Source organism: Piliocolobus tephrosceles, chromosome 4, assembly GCF_002776525.5.
Source record: "Piliocolobus tephrosceles isolate RC106 chromosome 4, ASM277652v3, whole genome shotgun sequence".
Lineage (NCBI taxonomy): Eukaryota > Metazoa > Chordata > Mammalia > Primates > Cercopithecidae > Piliocolobus > Piliocolobus tephrosceles.
Window position 1 is genome coordinate 85,065,878 of NC_045437.1, and position 21,386 is coordinate 85,087,263.

At 37.0% G+C, this 21,386-nt stretch overlaps 1 protein-coding gene across 9 annotated transcripts in view; it reads right to left on the reverse strand.

Annotated features, from left to right (window-relative positions):
- Nucleotides 1-21,179, reverse strand: part of TMEM161B (transmembrane protein 161B) — a 73,905-nt gene extending 52,726 nt beyond the window's left edge. For 5 of the 9 annotated variants that reach the window (XM_023215024.2, XM_023215018.2, XM_023215023.2 and 2 more), the window contains exon 1: nt 21,016-21,179. Coding sequence is in view for 2 of the 9 variants with exons in the window: in XM_023215012.1 (XP_023070780.1) it covers nt 21,016-21,018 (3 nt within the window). In the remaining 7 variants the exon portion in view is untranslated. The remainder of the gene's footprint in view (nt 1-21,015) is intronic. The other 4 variants (XM_023215022.1, XM_023215021.1, XM_023215012.1 and 1 more) reach the window with 2 other exon arrangements.
- Between the last annotated feature and the right edge of the window lie 207 nt (nt 21,180-21,386).

Below are 21,386 nucleotides of genomic sequence, written 5' to 3' on the forward strand. Positions count from 1 at the left end.
TATCCCAATGACCTTCCTATTCATTTGTTTCTTGACTGTTTACGTGTTTTAGTGACAGCATGATATGTTGAGACAGACTTCTTAGGGATGCTCATATAATTTATACTATAAAAGAATATGTAAACTGTCATTTCAACCCAGGTTCACATAAAATTTAGAATTCACACTAGACGTATTTAAACAAGCCATCTTTGAACAATTTATGTATAAGAAAAACAGGGTCCAAACAACAAACATCACTCAACTACCCAGTTACTGATGTATCTGGCACCCAGACAATTTCCAACTCAATGCTTTTTTCACCAGTCTATTTGTTGTATTCAGTGAACATTTATTGAACAACAAACTACATGTGTGGGGCACTGGATCACTAACAATGGGGGAAAAGCACACAGTCCCTGCCATCAATAAGCAGCCAGTTCACTAGGAGAGTAAATGGAGCATTACAATACAATTGTAATGGTACTGCAATTGTAATTGCTTACAATACAATGTAATAAGAAGACAGGAAGAGGATTCTATGAGAACGCAGCAAAAGAAGAGAGAAATTATTGACAGCAAAAAGGTGTAAAAGGGCATTTGGAAGGTAATGTATGAGTCAAGACCCAGTGGACTGAAGTTTTGTGAATCATCAGTGATGTCTGCCTCACATGGAAAGATCTAGATAAAAATCAAGGATTCCATTTTTACACCATATCCTGGGTCTCCAAAAGACAGAAACACTACAGGACAAAATAGCGAATTTCACTGTAAGGGCATTTTTCCAAGGCTGGTGGACAACCCAAAGTAAATAAGCCCATTCTTCCCACAGGAGTCTCACTTCTCAGTGGGAGGCAGGATGTTTCCATACCTTCCAGGTGGTCAAAAGCATGCTTTTCTTATCTAAATATGCAAAAACCTGAATATCCCCTCCGTAACTGCCATTAGCCAACCCTAAAAGTATATCTCCTATTACACACCAAGGCTAAAAGTTCTCTCATAATGCCAAATAATTTCTGATGTCTCCAAAAGTAAAAAAAAGTCAGGTAACACTACACAAAACAGTGCATCAACTTCGATTCTGAGAGGGATTGCTCTGCTTACAATTCTTGCGGTTCCATGAGGAAAACAGAGGTTTCTCCCAAAATCGCGGTACCTGTTTTTCCCAAGGAGACCCAGGCTGCCAGAAACTGCCTTAGGTCATCTCATGTGGGCATCAAGGGTAGTAAGAGGACAGACAGAAGCAAATGGAGAAACAATTCAGTTGACTGAGAAAAAAAAGAAAAAAACTTCCTCAAAAAAACAAAATCCAAGAAGACAAAAAAAGCTTATAAAGGCCTTTTAAATATATGTATAGCTTACCTACCAGCTTTTAATTCACCTTTTAACCATAGAGCTCTTTTAAATCTCTTATTACCAGACTCCAGCCAGGACAAACAGATGACACCTTTGGCTTTTAAGTCTTCTGTCCCCCCACCCCCCAGTAAGCCTTAACTAAGATCATGACTTAACCACAGACACACCAGGTATTTCCAAAGAAATGAAAAGTGGTTTTATAAATGGCAAAGTGGCACAAAGAAAGGAAAGTTTGGCGATGCAAACTGGGTACAACTCACATTTCTGTCTGGCCACATTCTCTAGAGTCTCAGTTTCCCAGCTAATCATCTACATACAAAGGCCTCAAAGCCCTGTATGCCCTCTACAGAAAGAAAGCAAGAAATGGAAAGCTGTCCATGGAAGGGAAAAGGGTCAATAAGAGGCAAAATGTCTCAGAAACGTCAAACCAGAAAGGTTTCAATCCCTAAGCCAGGTATTGAATCCAGTCCATCACCATGAAAGGCAAAATCCTTAGCTACTGAGCTACAGTGCTGGGTAGTCACCATTACTCTTCCCAGAAGGAGCCTAGCACAGTCATTTTTGAGCTTGCAAAGCATTTCTAACTGCACAAGGGGATTCTCAAGGCTAGTAGTCATGACAGTATTATTTAACCTCTTTTCAATTGTTCAGAATACAAAATTTCTAAAATCTTTTTTTCTTTCAATCGTGTACTTAGTTCCAATGGCAACTCAACCCAAAAACTTTTTTTAAAACTCAGATCGTAATTTTCCAGGGTTTTACCACATAAGCAAGAGGTATTTCCAGAGAAGGAGTAGAGGAAGCATCCTTACTCCCCAGAATTATCCTTGATAATCCTTTCTCAGAAAGAATGGGCTTAAGATAGCAAAAAATCAATAAAAGGCCCATAGGGATGGGACCTCTTAAGACAAAACTCACTGAAGGACTGGATACACTGGGGCCAAAAAGTATGCTGGCCTTTCTCAGACTTTCAGTCCTTTCAGATCAGCTGCCTCACATGAACCCCAAAACTCCTAACTCCAGATGGCAGAGACCAAGAGAGAGTATCCCCACGTGGTCACAAAGTCAAGCTCCATGGACACAAAAGAAGACAAGAGGGAAACCTCATCCCATTTTTGCCTCAGAAACCGACAACAAAGTTTTAACTAACCAATCTGCAGGGCCAGCTGGATCAGAAGGCTTGCAGGGGTCCTATACCTATGTTCTATCCTATGGTATCCTTCACCATGATAGAACAACACAGAAAGATACCAGATTCATTACAGCCTAAGACTAGACTCATAAATCTTTTTTCCCTTAATCAAAATCTTGCAAAGGAGACAGTGATTTTTACCATCCACTCTGCCAGTTTGCGCGCACACACACACACAGAGAGAAAGAGAGAGAGAGAGAGAGAGAGAGAGAAAGAAAGAAAGAAAGAAAGAAAGAAAGAAAGAAAGAAAGAAAGAAAGAAAGAAAGAAAGAAAGAAATAGAGAGAGACCGAGAGACTGAGACCAGAAGCCTGGCTGGTAAGAAATTCTTACCCTTTTGTTAGCTTGCCGGGTTTCTAGGTTCCCTCTTTCTGAGTGGCTTTGGTGAGGGGGCCAAGACATGTTACAAAAGAAAAATCATCCTTTTCCATTTCATAGAACTATAGGCAAAAGTCTCCCATTAACATTTCCCATTCCAGCCAGAGTGATATACACGTAAGAAAACACAGACAAAGACAGACAAGAAGCCTCTCAGAACCAGAATACAGACCAGAAGAGTGTTTTTCCAAAAAAGCCCTTGCTCTCCATCCAACTGGAGAGAAATCTCGCTAAACCAAGACTCTCTGTACAATCTAGGGAGAGCTAGGTTGGCCCAAACGGGGCCAACCAGAACAGGAGAAGGAAGAGGACGTTGGTAGTGCTTTGTACGCTTACCAGCCCAATTTAAAGACATCTTCCAGGAACTGTTTCTTCACTGCAATTAGGCCCAAGCACAAAGGGTTGACCGCATCTCATTGGCAGAGACAGTATCAGAGACGGCCCTCAGTTCAAGACAAATAAGCAACTGTCCGAGCTCACCCCCAGTTCCACTGTACCAGTGGAAAGCTGACAAATAGCAGACAGGCACCCAGAAGCGCAGACCCCAGACAAGCCCCTAAATTTATAATTGCCTGATGGGTTCTTCCTGACTGCTGCATAGACAATATCAATTTACAGAGATCACGGCACTGCAATAAAGAGTTTACTTAATGCAAGGCTAGTCACATGGAAGAAATGGCTCAACTGACTGAGACCGATTTGAGTGAGAAGTGACTGATTTGAGTGAGACTGATCACGCCTGAAGTCTCAGAGGCTAAAAGCTTTTGTGGACAATTTGGTGGACAGTGGGGCTAGGGAATGGGGACTGCTGCTTGGTTGGGGATGAAATCATAGGGGTATAGAAAACGGGAGTCTGCTTCATACACTCAACTGGGACACAGGACCAGATGAGTCATGAATCACAGTCTGCATGTGGTCAGTCTGAAAAACATCTCAAAAAAAAAACAATCTTAGATATTAAAATAGTGATGTTATCTATAGGAGTAATTGGGGAAGTCATAAATCTTATGACTTCTGGCCACATGACTCCTGAGCAACAAGGGATTATAAAAACTACATCTACATCTTAATAGAACACAAGCTCCTCCCATAATTCTAATCTTGTGATCTTTCACTAGTCTTAAACGGCAGTTTCAGGTGGTTTTAACAGGAAGGGATTAGTTTTAGGAAGGAACTATTATCATCCTAGCTTCAAAGTTAAACTATAAAGTAAATGCCTCCTAAGGCTAGCCTGGCCTATGCCCAAAAATGACCTAGGATAGCTTGGAGGTTAGAAGCAAGATGGAGTCACCTATGTCAGATTTCTCTTACTGTCATAATTTCACAAAGGTGGTTTCAAAAAGAACTACATATCAATATAAATTACATAACAAATGATTTGTGATCTTAATGTTAAAAATCACTGTAAATTCAAATTATGTCACCACAAAAATTATATCTATAAATAGAAAAAGCATATGAAAATTCAATGAATGAACGCAGCTACTATAAAAGAATTTGTTTTAACAGAGCTTAAAACCCAAGATTAGCATATTACATAACAATAAATATACATATTAAAATAATATTTGAGCACAAAATTGCACAGTACTATGAATATGGGTTGTAGAAATTTTTTAAATTGGATAAAGTTTCATATGGTAGATGAAACCTAAAAATAGAAACTAAAATCACATAGAAAAGTAAAGAGAAGGGAACTTCAGGCTAAATGACAAGCATGAACACAGAAGGTACATGCAACAGCAAAACACCTAGCTCAACCAAAGCAAACTTAGTAAATAAAAAGGAACTGTGGAAAATAGGATGAAGACTGAATTTTAGCTCCTTGAGTCTTTAAAACCAAGAGAAGGTATTTAGCTGAAATGTTTAATAGAAAGATCACCTAGGACTTCTAAAAAGGCAGGAGTAGGGAGCTGAAATAATTCAAGTAACACATGATGAAAATTAGACATAGCGATATATTCATCAAAGATAAAAACTAAGAATAAGATAAACACAGTTGAAACAAAAGGAAAGAACAAAAATAAAAGCTACTTCAGAAGAAAATCAAACTCTGAATGTGACTGAACATAAAGCATAAAACAACTGTAGAATAAAACTGAGGAATGCTTCAAAGGTTATTTCAAGATGTTTTAGTTTGGATGATTGGTAGAATACCAGAACCACTGACAGGAAAAGTTGTAGACTGAAAGAAACTCACGAAGAAGGCTGACAAGCTTCAGACAGGCCTCCCAAGGAAAGCACCTGGGTGCATCCTCAGCTTTTCCGAACACACAGCAAATAGGCTTTTGCTAATATATAAAGGATGATCAATCTTTATGCATTGACAGACTGGTTGTAATAAGATTTGTGAGAGTTTTGTCACTTAATATACAGTGAAACAAACTATGAAGTGGATCAGATATTTAGGTTTACTAAGTGTTCCATTCGATTACTGTCTTAATGATATACTGGAAGCCAAATTAGAAGCAGGATGCTTGGTGAGTAGTGATTTAAGGCAGAAAGGAGCAAATATCATTAAAGGATATTTCATTCAAGGAGTGATGAAAGTCTGATGACATATACAAAATACCACTCTAGAGTGTAGAATACTCTCAACCCCTAAATGATTTTGGGTAAATTATGTTCATTTCTAGCTATTTTTATTGACATACTCTTTCTTTAGATAAAGCCTATCGAAAAATTACTCTCTTTGGATATGTAAATACCATTAATTTGGCTACAATCTAGTCTACCATGGGTCCTGGAAGGAATACTTAACTCATTTCTTTCATCATATGTGGATTTTATCAAACACTGTAAGTGTTAATCACTCCTCACTGCCACCTACAAATAAAATATAAGGGGTATGGTAGAGATCAATCTCTAATATTATGGGAACACTCCAAAAGAGTGATTAAATATACAAAGGAGGTCTGGAAAATACTGGTTCACAGAGGTGACATCTGAACCAGTTTGATAAGGTTTAAAAGAGTATTCCACTATCAGAACAGGAAAAGAAGAGAAGGTCAGGCAGTTATACCTACCTGTACAAAGACAAAGAGAACAAACGGCACAATCCAGAAATAATGTGAAGTTCCATATGGCTAGACTTTGGTACGGACTGCACATAATGGATTCTTCTGCAAGTACTTGGAAATAATCCCAGGATATAAAGCCTGGAAGTAACCAAATCAAACATGTTTTGGAGAAATGACTCTGCAACTATAATGGGAAAAAATAAATTGAAGTGGTAAAAGTAATTGGAAGCAAGGAACTATATTAGAAATCCACTGAAATAGTCCAAGCAATACCATAAAAGCTTGAATCAAAACAGTTTCTAAATCAAAAGCAAAATTTTTAAAACTAAAACTTTTAGAGAAAAAATAAATTAGGTATGTGATTAGTAATTATCTCTGCAAGTTTTAGTAAGACTTAGGTGATTATGTAAATATATTTATTATAAGAGAGAAATGTACACGCTTAAAGCAAAAGGGAAGGAACCAATGTTAGTGAGGTGCTGAAGAGTTACATGTGGGAATTTAATTGCTTAAGGGTCAGAAATAGATGAGATAAAAAACATAAAGAAGTTTATCTATTACAAGATCTCATACATCCTACTGAATTGAAAGCACAAATAGGTATGGAGATGTATTAATTCTGAACACAGAGGTCTCACAGTTTATATGAATTTGATCAGGGTAGTGGAAAAACCAGATCAAGGTTCTAGATCTCCTACCTTCCAGCAGATAGGAAGTTATCTTAAGAACTTATTATAGATTATTTCAAAATTCAAAATTCTCAGATCATCTCCTAAGAACCACAATGGGGTAAGGAGTTGAGCTGTAAAAGAAAAGAGGGGAAGAACGGACAGCTAAAATTTGTGAAAATTTTGACAAAAGAGGAATATAGAATTGATTGAATGATCGTCAAGCACCTGCAAATCTGCATGATTCAGCATATTAGGTAAAAGCATCAGAAAAATAATTGATTTAGCAGGATGTGGTGGCTCATGTCCATAATCTCAACACTTTGGGAGGCCAAGGCAGGAGGATTACTTGAGGCAAGAAGTTCAAGACCAGCCTGGGCAACATAGCAAGACACCCCTCTACCAGAAATAAAAACAAAAAAACTAGCTGGGTATGGTGGCATGTGCTTGTAATCCCAGCTATTCAGAAGGCTGAGGTGAATCACTTGAGCCCAGTAGGTTGAGACTGCAGTGAGCCATGAGCGCACCACTGTACTCCAGCCTGACAAAGTAAGACCCTCTGTATCCATAAAAAAAAATTTAAAGGGGGGAAAAAAAAGATTGATTATTATGGGACCTTATACAGGTTACAAGAATAGGAAAATCCAGGATGATTAAGTGGGTAATCAAAAGAACCAAAGAAAGCACCAAAATGGACAAAGTTTGAAAGAAAAACCTGAAGAACAACCACACCAAGATCAGGGTCTTCAAAGGAGGAAAAAAATGTCATGTCATAAGATAAAAACCAGGATTACCACTCTGGCAATATGACTAAGAGGTCTAGAAACTTGAGAAGAAAAGTGTGATGAAACTACGTATGTGGAACTGATGGACCCAAAATGGGTTTTTGAAGATGGTTATTTCCAATAGGTTCTTTAGTACGTCTGAAGATTGTCTATATTTAATCCAGAAGAGAAATTCTCCCATACAATGCCAAAGCTGATAAAAGCAGCATAAAACAATCATGAAGAGACCAGCAGACTTCCTTCCCATAAAGCCTCTCTAGTATCCCACTACCGTGGCCTTTACTGGTTTTGTAACATACCTGCAGCCCTTACAGACCGTAAACTGGACTGGAAGTAAAAACTGGGGGTGGGGAGCTATACTAAATATGAAATGAAAGAACAGAAAGATTTAGTAGAAAAGCAGCTAAAGAATAAGATCACCTATTGATATCTAATATACATTTATTGGTTGAATCCTATGAAATTGCTAATACTTAATTGTCTTGACCTACAAAATGGCAATTTCATATAGTTCACCTTAATATTACAACTAGAATTACATATAAAACGTAATTGTCAACAACTATAATTTGAACTCAGATAAATTTCCAAATGTAATTGTTTACAGAATTAATTGGGTTTGTCAGCACGAATGTTTTACAGCATAAAATACATTTTTAATTTCCCTAAGAAGTGAAAGCATATTTTTTTTTTTTGCCATTTTCTAAATCAGAAAAACAAGAAATTTAATGTCCTTTCAAAGGTCAAAAAGCACAAATCCTCAATACCTCAAAATAGCTTTTCGACCCTTTCAAAGGTCAAAAAGCATAAATCCTCAATACCTCAAAATAGCTTTTTGACCCTTTCAAAGGTCAAAAAGCATAAATCCTCAATGCCTAGATACATTCCAAATTTTTTAAAGATAAGAACTATAACAGTAGAATGTGTGAACTTGACGTAACTATCTTAAAAAATACTAGCTCTAGACTTTCGGATAAAGATGACGATACAAAATCATTTATCAGATTTTGATTAAGTTTAGAAATAAAAAGACATTTTCCGTAGTACAAATGATAAGGCAAATGGAAGACCAACAACAAAGAAGGCAAGGAAAAAGATACTTTTTCATAAGAATAGAAGACATTCTAAATAAACATAAGACATAAACCATTTTAACATATTAGTGTTCAAATTAAATTGTTTATTTTAAAATTTAACTTTCCACAGTTAAAAGAGGTTGAACAAATAATGTAATATCTCATATAAAGCAATGCCATAGTCATTAAAATGTTGACAAGGAAGAAAATATTCTTAAACATATTAACAACCCACTTCATCTCTAGCCAAGACATGCATAAATGTTTCACTACAGTACTAAAAAGTAACAAATAAAAGGTTCAATGGAAGAAAGCTTCCTAAATTCTGCCACTCTTCTTTAAGAGTATTTTCTAACATTATAGAAAACATCTCTACAGGTATATATTCAAAGAAGTCATTAGCCAAAATCAATTAATGAAAAGACATGTTTGACATGTACAAATCAGCTTGTTTAGACCAACTGCTACTCAGTCTTCAACATTCATGTGCACTATAAAACGTTCGTTGATTTTCCAACTTCTACTAAAGAACATATGCATAACCTGTATCATGCTCAATTGTGACCACTAATTTAAGGGTCTCTCCCCCTCTAAAATGGCATTCATCTCATTTCTTCAGCCTCCACTCCCAGGATGGTGGGAGATGACAGATATTCAACACAAGTTGAATAAATCTTTACCTTTTGATAAAATAAATGGATAAAACATAAATTTTTCCCACTGTTCTTCACTGCATTCAGGTTCCTATTGTGTGTCACACACTAAGCTTTAGCATAAGGAAAATTATTCACTTTAAAAGATAATAAATTGTGCTTTCTACATACAATATATTGTGCTTTCTCCTTTCTCAAAGGAAGGAGTGTATCTGTTTTTACAAGACAATCTTCTCAGTTTAATGCGATAGCTTTGTGTTACAAATACTTTCCTTTTAAGGACAGGTGCGGTGGCTAAGGCCTGTAATCTCAGGGCTTTGGAAGCCTGAGTCAGGCAGATCACTCCAGGTCAGGAATTCCAGACCAGACTGGCCAACATGGTGAAACCTCCTCACTAGTAAAAATACGAAAATCAGCCAGGAGTAGCAGCGACAGCCTGTAATCCCAGCTACATGGGAGACTGAGGCACGAGAATCACAAGAATCACTTGAACCCAGGAGGCACAGGTTGCAGCGAGCCGAGATCACACCACTGCACTCCAGCCTGGGCAACAGAGCGAGAATTTGTCTCAAAAAACAAACAAACAAAATCTTTCCTTTAAACAAACTAAAAATCAAAACTTTGCTCAAAGTGCACTGATAAAGCTTTATTAAACAAATTTAATATAAAAATTTCAGCTTAACTAAATTTTAAGCCATACACAAAAGCCAAGAAAATTTAATGTGTACCCCTAATGTTAACTGTTAGGTAAATGCATTCATTGTAAATATTTTTAAAGCATTAAATAATTAAACACGCTAGGATCGAAATAGTTCTGTCAATAACTAGCTACACAGCAATTAGAAAAGCTCTCACTGGGATTCATTCCTTATCTACAAAATGACAAGGCTGGCAAATGATCTCCAAAATACCAAACAGATCATATTGTCTATGATTGCAATATTTTAGCTAAATACACAATTAATCACTTGCATTCACAGATTTGACATTTCTAAACCACCAAAAAAGCCTGTGTAATTATTGCTAATGGCAAGGAATAATTCTTCCTCATAAAGATTAAATGAGCTAATATTTATAAGACCTGAAAGGAAATCAGAGTTCCAAATTAAAGGAGTACACCTAGCCCACCACCCATTATATTCATCTCAATTAGTAGTTTGTGGGTATTTCTCTCAGGAAAGACTTGTGAATGCCAACAGTTCCATAGTTTAAAAAAAAATCTATCTCTCAGATACGTGGCCAATTCTCTCTTTTTAAATGATTCATTTTCTTTATAATCCAAACGTTTTCTTTATAATCCAAACGTTTTTAGTGGCTATCAAGAGAAAGAACTATGATGACATTAAACACTTCTGATAAGAATGATTAAGTGGGAAGCTCTCTATTAAAATCAAGAATAAGCATTCAGTAAATGTTAGTTGAAATCAAATTAGAAAATAGTTTGAATCATCAAGTACTAAATGCCTCAATTAAAGTTATGACCTGCAGTACAATGAATGTTTTTAAAGCTTGCTTATCTGTCCCTACTAACTAGAAAACATATTTTGTTGGTAATTATTTTTAATTCCTGTTATCCAGGCTCTTTTCTACTTTTTCTTAAAGACTGTGGTAAGAAAAGACCTCTACATTCGACATGCAATATCCTACCCAAACAACTAAACTGTCTAGTAATAACTGATACAATGAAGCTTCATTGTACTGATGTTAATCTTCTCAGAGGAAGGAAGGAGGAAGTAAGCATTAATTTAAACATAAGTAAAATTCTAGTAATAAATTTAACCATCAATAAAAACAAATCTTTCAAGGAAAAAATGTCATGCTTTCTCTTGACCAAGGGCGAATGCAGAAACAAATGGTTCTAGTTATGGAACATGAATACTTAAATACATATCCTCATAAACCATAAGAATTTGATCATTTATGTTCATTGTAAAAAGGCCTCAAATCTCCAGAAATAATAAAATTACTCCATAATAGTAAAGGTAATGCAGTTTTGGCTTCAGTAACAGAACCTTGCTGTATGACTTTTTCTTCTAGAAAAAGAAAGCAGGAAACTATGGCATTGCTTTTTCTAAGTAGTTCAGTACATTGGGGCAAGTGGTGGCAATCACCAGGTAAAAGATAACAAAAATCAGCTAAGCGCTGTGTAAAGGGCAGACATAAGATAGCTATATAAACAAATAATTTAGATTAGTATTTCAAAGGGCTTCTAACTACTTATCACAAAGATAAAAGTACTAATCTTACTTTAAAAACAGCCATAGCCTTATGGTATCAAATACTCATGGCATTAACTGTTGGCAGTCTATAATCATATATTTATAAAATGGAGCAGAACAGCTTGTTGAACTTCCTTCTTCATAAGCCACTTCTACCAGTAGAGAAAAATCTCCCTTTCTCTCTGCAGTGCCACTTACTATTTATCTCATCTCCTCTTCACAATCCGAACCTCTCTACTTCCAAAAATTTACTAGAACATCCCATAATTATTGTCTCTTTTTCCCCTAGAGGATTTCTATGATAAGTAAGTAAATTGGTAAACACCTGTGAAGCAGTAACATGGGAATATGACCTACGAAATTCTCCTAGCAGTAAAATCCCTTAAAGGAACTATGTCTGCTGAATGTATGGAAGGAAAGGCAAGGTACTCTACAAGATTACATTCTTCTTTGCAACCTGAAGAAGAAACAAAGTTCTAGTTGCAAATAGCCCAAGTGGAAAGAAGAGTCCTCAGGAAAAGAACTGGGATAACTGTGAGATAGGCTTCGAACAAGTGCAACTCACTAAATGCTTACACTTATAAGAAATTCAAGTTCAGCAGAACTCCTCATCCCCAATTTCTCAAATTGCTCTTCAACTCATCAGTGTTACTAGAAGTGCATCTTCAGGCCTAAGAGAAATTAAAGCTTTGGTGTAAAGCAGTGCCTTAAGTGGATGCAGTTAAGGTAGAAGAAATATGAAAGAATCTTTTGACTTACTGCAGCAGTGGCACATGTTTGACACCTAGTTAGAAATGTCAATCAGTACTGCTATGCCGGATAGTAATGATTAATTGCTTGAATATTATAGAGATACATTAGGTATTAAATATAGGTTTGGGAAACATTTTCTAAAAATACCATTACTAACTATGATTTCTACAGGAAAATGTTTTTGCATTTCAAACACGAGCTTGAACTTGTGAAATTCAATCTTTTCATAAGTTGAATCTTACTCAAGATAAACAATAGTCAGACTGGCATAACAACACAATGGACAAGAAGCCTGTGTTAAAAGTCAAACTCTGTCATCACTAGCTGTGTGATTTTGGACAAGTTAATCTAATCTTGCTGTGCCTCCATTTCTATATCTGTAAGATAGAGGTTTAAAAAAACAGAATTTAACTACTTCATAAAGATGTAAATGAGTAAATATAAGTGGAATATAGAATAATACCTGGTTCATATTAAATGCAAAATAAATGCAGCTGTTATCGTTATTGAGGAAAAGTAAAATTTAATTTCTTACCCACCAGACATACTGCTACTCACCCTTAAAAATCTAATCTAAACCTTTCTGTACGAAATCCTTCTCGAATTCCATAGAAACTGAATATTCCCCTCTCTGTATCCTATACTGTACATTCAGCTAAACAGTATTTCCAAATTTACACAATCAGAATCACAGAAACTTGAATCAAACTATAAAAATCATAGAATTCTAGTTCAAGCACACTTTTAATGCCATATATTTATTTTTACTTTTCAAATAGTCATTTTTAGTTTTTGTTTTGTGTTTTATAACAGTCGGGGTCTCACTCTGTTTCTCTGGCTGAAGCGCAGCAGCATGATTACAGCTCACTGCAATCTCAAACTCCTGGGCTCAAGTGATCTACCCACCTCAGCCTCCCAAGTAGCTGGAACTACAAGTGCTTGCCAGCACGCCTCACGCACATCGATTTTCATAATGATTAAGAACGTTTTTAATTTAAAGTAAGATACTAAGATCCCAAGTCTCAGTATCAACGTAGCAAAAGTTTAAACTGTTTTAGGTTTTCTAAATCTTATAGTTTATAGCCAAAACGCAAAAGATATTTAACCTACTTTAACAACAGAGCTACTATGTCTGTTTTATATTATTAAAAGATGTGAACATAAAAATCATTGGGTAAGTGAGTTGTAATTGTATTCTCTAAGAACTGCAATAACTTAAAAGACTAAAAATAGGTGGCATATCCTGGAACTAATAAGCAATTATAGCAAGGTTGCAGGATACAAAGTTAATATACAAGTCAATCACTTCCCTACATACTAGCAATGAACAAGTGGAATTTGAAATTAAAAATACTACTTATATTAGCACCCAGAAAAAAAAATGAATACTAACGGATAAATCTAATAAAATATGCCAAGATCTGTATGAAGAAAACTACAAAACTCTGATGACTGAAATCAAAGAATCAAATAAATGGAGAGATATTCCACATTCATGAAAAGGATATTACCAAGGAGGCAGTCCTTCTCAACTTAATCTACAGATTCAATGCAATTACAATCAAAATGCAAGCAAGTTACTTTACAGATATCAAAAAAAAAAAAAAAGAAAGAAAAGAAAGAAAGAAGAAGAAGAAAAAAGAAAAAGAAAAAGAAATGTTCTAAAGTTTATTTGAAGAGGTAAAAGACCCAGAAGAGCCAACACAATACTAAGAACAAAGTTGGAGGACTGACATGAACCAACTTCAAGATTCACTAGAAAGCTAGAATAATAAAGACTCTGTTATGGATGAAAGAAGAAAGAAACAGATCAACAGAATAGAATAGAGGGGTCAGAAATAGACCCACATATAGCCAAATGATCTTTGACAAAAGGACACAGGCAATACAATGGAGAAAAAACAAAACAAAACATTTCAACAAATCGTACTGAAACAACTAGACATTCATGTGCAAAAAAAAAAAAAAAAAAATGACTCTAGACACACACCTTACACTCTTCACAAAAGTTAGCTCAAATAGAACATAGACCTAAATGTAAAACACAAAGTTATAAAAGTCCTGTTAGATAACATAGATGGCTGTGGACAAGGCAACAACTTTTTAGACACAAAACCAAAGGCATGATCCATGAAAGAAAGAGCTGATAAGCTGGACTTCATTACAATTAAAATCTGCTCTGTAAAAGACAATGTCAAGGAAATGAGAAAGCAAACCAGACCAGGGGAAAATATTTGCAAAAGACATATCTGACAAGGACTGTTATACAAAATATAACCAACTCTTAATTAAACTCAACAAGAAAACAACCTTATTTAAAAAATGCATCAAAGACCTTAAAAGACACCTCTCCAAAGACATACAGACAGAAAGTAAGAAAATGAAAAGATGTTCCACATCACATCAATTAAAATAAGGAAATACCATTACACACCTATTAGAATGGCCAAAATCCAGAACACTGACAACACTGAATGCTGGCAAGAATGTAGAGCAATGGAAACTCTGATTCATTGCTGCTAGTAATGCAAAATGATATAACCTCTATAGAAGACAGTTTGTGGTTTCTTACAGTCCTACCATATGATCTAGTAATTGCACTTGCTGGTTTTTACCCAAAGGAGCTGAAAACTTCTGTCCACACAAAAAACTGTACATAGATGTTTATATCAACTTTATTCATAATTGCCAAAATCTGGAAGCAACCAAGATATCCCTCAGTAGGTGAATAAACTGTGGTACATCAATCAGACAATGGAATATTATTAAACCCTATAAAGAAATGGACTTCATTAAGCCATGAAAAGACAGAGAGGAACCTTAAATGCATATTCCTAAGTGAAAGAAGTCAATCTGAAAAGTCTACATACTGTAAGATTCCAACTATATCCAAACCCACAGAATGTACAACACCAACAATGAACCCCAAAGTACACTATGGACTTTGGGCAATTATGGTGTGTCAATGTAGATTCATCAGTTGTAAGAAATTTACCAGTCTGGTGAAGGATGTTCATAATAGTAGAGGACATGCATATGTGGGAGCAGGGAATATCTAGGAAATCTTTTGTATCTTCCTTTCAAAATTGCTGTGAACCTAAAACTACTCTTTAAAAAGTCTGTAAAAAAATTTTAATGTGACACAAAAATAAAATATATTACATGAAATTTCACGTAATCGATTACTATCTTTAAAAACACACATTTCTATTATTTTTCTGTTTGCTGTTTGGAAAGCTGACAGTAAATAAATTTATGGAAAGATTTATACAATTAAAAACAGTATGAGCTTTGTGCTTGCTTTTTAGATGCACTGCACTACAATAATTTTTCAGGAGCAGTTAATATGTACCCATAGGTACCAGGCACATGGGCTGAATATCTATGCATCCAAATTTGCTACAATGTCACCTCCTCATTGAAGCTTTCCCTACATGCCCTATCTAAAACAGGCATTTTCTATCCCCTTACTCTATCTTTGTTAAATGTATCACGACTGACATATTACATGCCCATTTATTCATGAGATTATCATCAGCCTCTCCCAATAAATGAGGGCCGAGACTGTCTCTGCTTTTAAGCAGTTATATCCCTGTTGCCAAGAACAGTGCCTGGCATACAGATGGTGAATACATAACAAATGAATGATTTAAGAACTTTTTTTAAAGTTTGGTGAAATAAAAGGTACAGTCATTTCGAAGCCAAGAGAATATTCATTTCACCATGACTGTAAGGATTTCTTTTTTTCTATAACTCAAAGGTAAGTGGTATACAAAGAGTAGAAAGGCAGTTTACACCTGTTTATTTCTGAAAAGTTCCTTTGAGACAAGCTGTATTCATTCTTATTAACATGGGCAAAACCATGTTAATGACAGTAAGAAAATAATAACTTCTCTCTTAGAAATGAATACTTTAGAATATCTTCTGATTTTCTGAAATCAACTTAATGTACTTTAGGCTTTTATCCCAGAGAAAACAAAAGAAACAATTTTTTTTTTTAAGTGGATCAAAGCCCAAGGTATCAACTAATCTTAAAAACCAACCTTGAACCAACCAAATACTAACCAAGAGAAAAGTCAGTCTATAACATTATTTCAACGAGGCCTCTGTAGTAAGAAAGTGGTGAAGGAAAGCAGTCAGAAGAAAATAAAGTCAGAGAACTGAGAAGAAACCTGAATGGTTTAAACCTAAAAGTTAACGTTAGTAGTTAACTGCTAATATCTGACCAAATCCATCCTTCAAACTGTACATGTGAAATTACCACTCAGCTAGCAAAAGGACCTCCAGTATTTCCATCAAAGTCTCTTATACTTGCATTTCTCTCTAGTAGGGGTTTAAGGTCCACCAATTTAACTCTGAACTGCATCCAGTACTAGAGTAAGGATTTTTTAAAAAACTTAATTGCAGAACTTACTAAAAATGCAATTCTAATATCCAGAATCTATGAGAAACAAACAAATTTACAAGAAAAAAAAACCTCCCGTCAAAAAGTGGGCAAAGCATATGAACAGACACTTCTCAAAAGAAGACATTTATGTGGCCAAGAAATACGAAAAAAAAAAGGTCATCATCATTGGTCATTAGAGAAATACAAATCAAAACCACAATGAGATACCATCTCGTGCCGCTGAGAATGACAATTATTTAAAAAGTCAGCAAACAACAGATGCTGGTGAGGCTGTGGAGAAATAGGAACCCTTTTACACTGCTGGTGGGAGGGTAAATTAGTTCAACCACTGTGGAAGACAGTGTGGCGATTCCTCAAGGATCTAGAACCAGAAATAACATTTGACTCAACAATCCCATTACTGGGTATATATCCGAAGGACTATAAATCATTCTACTCTAAAGATATATGCACACGTATGTTTATTGCAGCACTATTTACAATAGCAAAGACTTGGAACCAACCGAAATGCCCATCAATGGTAGACTGGATCACAAAAATGTGGCACATATACTCCATGGAATACTATGCAGCTATAAAAAGAGAATGAGTTTAAGCCCTTTGCAGGGACATGGATGAAGCTTAAAGCCATCATTCTCAGCAAACTAACACAGGAACAGAAAACTAAACCATGTTCTCACTCATAAGTGGGAGTTAAACAATGAGAACACATGGACACAGAGTGGGGAACATCACACACTGGGGCCTGTCAGGGGGTTGGGGGCAAGGGGAGGGAGAGCATTAGGGCAAACACCTAATGCATCCAGAGTTTAAAACATAGATGATGGGTTGATAAATGCAGCAAACCACCATGGCACATGTATACCTATGTAACAAACCTGCATGTTCTGCTCATATATCCCAGAACTTAAAGTAAAAATTTTTTTAAATTTAAAAATACAATTCTAAAACTTCATGCTACCCCAAATTATGAGCCCAGAGAAGTGTTTTAATATATAAAGTAGCACAGGTGATTCCTATGCAAACTCAAGCTTGAAAACTAGTATATTAACCCACTTTAAAAACTCAGTTGAAGTCACCTACTACAGCAGTCCCCAACCTTTTTGGCGTCAGGAATCAGTTTCATGGAAGACAAATTTTGTCACACATGGTGGGAGCAATGTGGAGGGAGAATGGTTTCGGGATGAAATTGTTCCACCTCAGATCATCAGGCATTAGATTCTCATAAGGGTCATCCAACCCATATCCCACGCATGCACAGTTCACAACAGGGTTTGCGCTCCTATGAGAATATAATGCTACCACTGATCTGACAGGAGGTGGACCTCAGGCGTTAATACTCACTTGCCCACCACTCACCTCCTGCTGTGCAGCCCAGTTCCTAACAGGCCATGGACCAGTAGGAGTCCACAGTCCCAGAGGTTGGGAACCTACGACCTACTACATGACCCAGCCTGCTGTCAGTTAGAATTAATTTCTTTCCGCTGTACTCTTTGAGACTATTATGTGTTTCTCTTATAGCATTTACTAGACTCTTCCCAACACTCCCCTCCACTATCCTCAAAAAGAAAACTTCTCATTAAATCCACTTGATTATGGCAAAGGTTTACAACTTCCCCACGGCCCACTCTCCCACACCTGCCCACAAATCATTGTTCAATTCCAGCAGTAAGTTACTACAGGATGATACATAAATGCAAGCCATGATATCTGCAATTCCAGGAGCTAGCTCTAATCTACCTATCTCCCACAAATTAGCTTGAATGGTAGAAAGATTTCTATTTGATCAAAGTTGATCTGTAATTTTCAAAAAGGAAAGTGCAATAGAGCAAATGGCTTTATTCCATTAGTAAATTTCTCATAGACTACTTGAAAGCATAAAAATTAAGCGTGAGTTCAGTATTTTCAGTCTGTATCATAATCCTATTCTCCTGTATTCATAATACAAAAACCTTATTATAGACACAGGTATCTACTGAGTTTTGGTTTACATAATGTACCAGAGAATGACAACACAGAATTAGTTTATCATTAATTAAAACAAGAATTAAATCAAAACATTCCAAGAGTTGCGTTCCATTCTAGAGCAGTATTTAAGACAGTAGTGAAAGACTTGGCCAAACACACAAAGATTCCAAGTATTATCTATGTGACTTATGAAAAAAATGAAAAAGAGAATGATAAAAGAAATCAAACTTAAACCAAAATGGCATGGAAACAAAACAGTGGAAATCAGACTAACTTTTATTTAATCTGAAACACGTAACTATCCTGAAAAATGTTCTGAGCAGTCATGGAATCACAAATGTAAGAAGGTGCTTTAGTACCCATCAAGTCCAACTTCTCTTATCTGGGAGGAATTTGGAACTCTTATCAAAAATGAGTGACTTTTCCAAATCTATATAACTAACAATGAGCAGAATCTGGGTCCTCTGGGTTCAATACTAATGTTCTTTCTGTAATATCATTAGGCCCCAGCAATGCAAAACAAGTTCTGATTTCAACAAGCTGAATCCTCAGTAAATTCAGCCCATGTTCACTCCATTTAACGGTTAAACTCTTTCTTTTGAAAACTTCCAAGCATTAACCACACTTGCATATACAGACATTATCAATTTCATAGCTGGGAAAGATAAAACTCAGCCAAGATAATTAACTCAGAAATATAAGCAATTCCAGAAGGAAGAGAGCCAACTAGTTAGCTCTAAAATGGCATTCAGAAAAATAGCGTAAGATTACATTAGTTCCAAACATTAACCACCTCTTTTGAACTGATAGGATAAGAAGGGTTCTACTTCTAGTATTCCAAAACACTGAGAACAAGCTCACATTCAGCTTTTCTGTGACTACGATGAGTTTAAGTATTTTAATTATACTTTATCTTCAACTTTTCAGACCAAAAAGTCAAAAGTTAATCTTAAATTTTAAAAATGAAAATATGAGTTTTAGTCCAGACTGCCAAACTACTGTTGCTTTAGACAAATCACTGTCAATTTCTAGACTCCAGATTCTTTCTTCTGTAAAAATGGGGATGGAAGAGTGATTACTAGGCTTTAGTTCCTCCCAGTTCTGTTTTCCCTATCCTTGTCTAATTTCACTCAATACAAACCATATTATCCACTGAGGTTAAAAAAAAAAAAAAAAAAAAAAAACTTTAAAGAGATAGGTTATCTGTTAAAGCCGACCAGGAACTACATTATTTTGAAGGTTTTTGTTCTACATTCACTTAAGTTTCTAAGTCATTCAAAAGCCAATCACCACACACATTAATGTTCGTTGGCAGTATTTGGCCCTGAAAATACACGGCAAACTGAAGTTAAATGTTAAATTCCAGGACAGACGCTTCTGCAGGCGAGGGTTTGAAATCTTGTACACAGTGAAGAAAATGATAATAATGAACTTCACCAGAGCCCTGTGATCTTGGAAAAACAGCAAAGGGTAAGAAACCCCTTGCCCCCGTTTGTGTTCTGAGAAATTGGCTTGCTGCAAAGAATCACCTTTCCTGTAGAACTCAGATAAGCCTAAGGGTCGATCCATACCCCCCACCCCCACCCCTTGTTTACCTAAAACAAGGCCATAACCAGACCCTTCTAATTCCCATCCTTTGCTCCGTAAATGACTTGCTGAAGTACCTGTCCCACAGATCAATCGGAACAAAATACTTCTTAGCCAAACTTCAAGATTCTCTTCCGTGAGGTACCTGAATTTTGTCCTTTCCTCAGTCTGAAACAACATATACAAACCTCTCTTAACAGCTCCTCCTCAGAATAGATGAGCTCAGGGTAAAACATTATCTGGTTACTGTCGGATCATACCCACCTTTTCATCCCAATTCCTGACGTCTTATTTACCCCTCCCTATAAAAGACAAACCCTTTCTGCCTAATCTTCAAGGGGCATGCAAATCTTATGGTCATTCTTCCTACTGCAACAGTTCCTTCAACCTCCTCCATACCCTTGCAATATTGCTTTCAAATAAAGTCTGTCCTTACTAATTCGGGTTTTTTATTTGACATCCCTTTCAATTATGAAATGGTTAAGTGTAAAGAATAAGGGGACTGCCGTTTCTTTAAAAGACAGGTATTGATCCTGTACAAGAAGGAGACCTGTTGTGTCCACCTGGAGAGGCTAAACGCATTTCTAAGATCCGAAGTTCTTGGCCACTGTTCTGCGGCTGGGGAAGGGGGCGCAGAAGAGGTGATTGACCCGGCAAGGTCAACTCTGGGATCACCTGGCGCCACAGGCCATACACAGTAAACGGGCCATTAACAGGCAGGCTACCCAGTCCATACTTCCTGACAGATACGCCCCTACCTCCGGCCCGCTAGTTTCCCAGCCAGGCAGGCGTAACGCTGCTTCCTCAGGGGCTCAGACACCCTGGGACAGGTGGTGGGTCCTGCCCAGCAGCTCATCCCAACGTCTTAACTCACTCCATTCTGAGCAGAGCACCTGGTGGCTCTTTTCACAGGACTGACCTCCCCACCCTTTTCGCCCCACCGTTGTCACTCCTGCCCTCACAGAAGAACTCACCATTGCGCCTAGGATAAGTCGTGGACCAGACACCCCGGAGTCGCCGGGACAGTCCCAAACCTCTCACCTCCCGCTCCTTGAGCCGGGAGCCTCTCAAACAGCGAAAGAGAGGGTCTTCCGGCTCTGCCGGAAGTTGTGCGCGCGCGGGACAGGAAGTTCCTCCCTTCTCCAGAGCGCCGTCGACCCCACGCCACGCAGAGGTGAAGATACGCAGGACGTCCTCTAAAGCAACTTCCGTGGATGCCAGGTTATAGGCTGGGGGCGGTGCTGACCTTGAGAGCGCGGAGGAGGCGCAGGCGCAGCACAGGTACGTGGGCGGGCGGAGCGCAGTGGCTGCGCTTGCGAGGACCCCGAGGTAGGTTGGGTGGTTT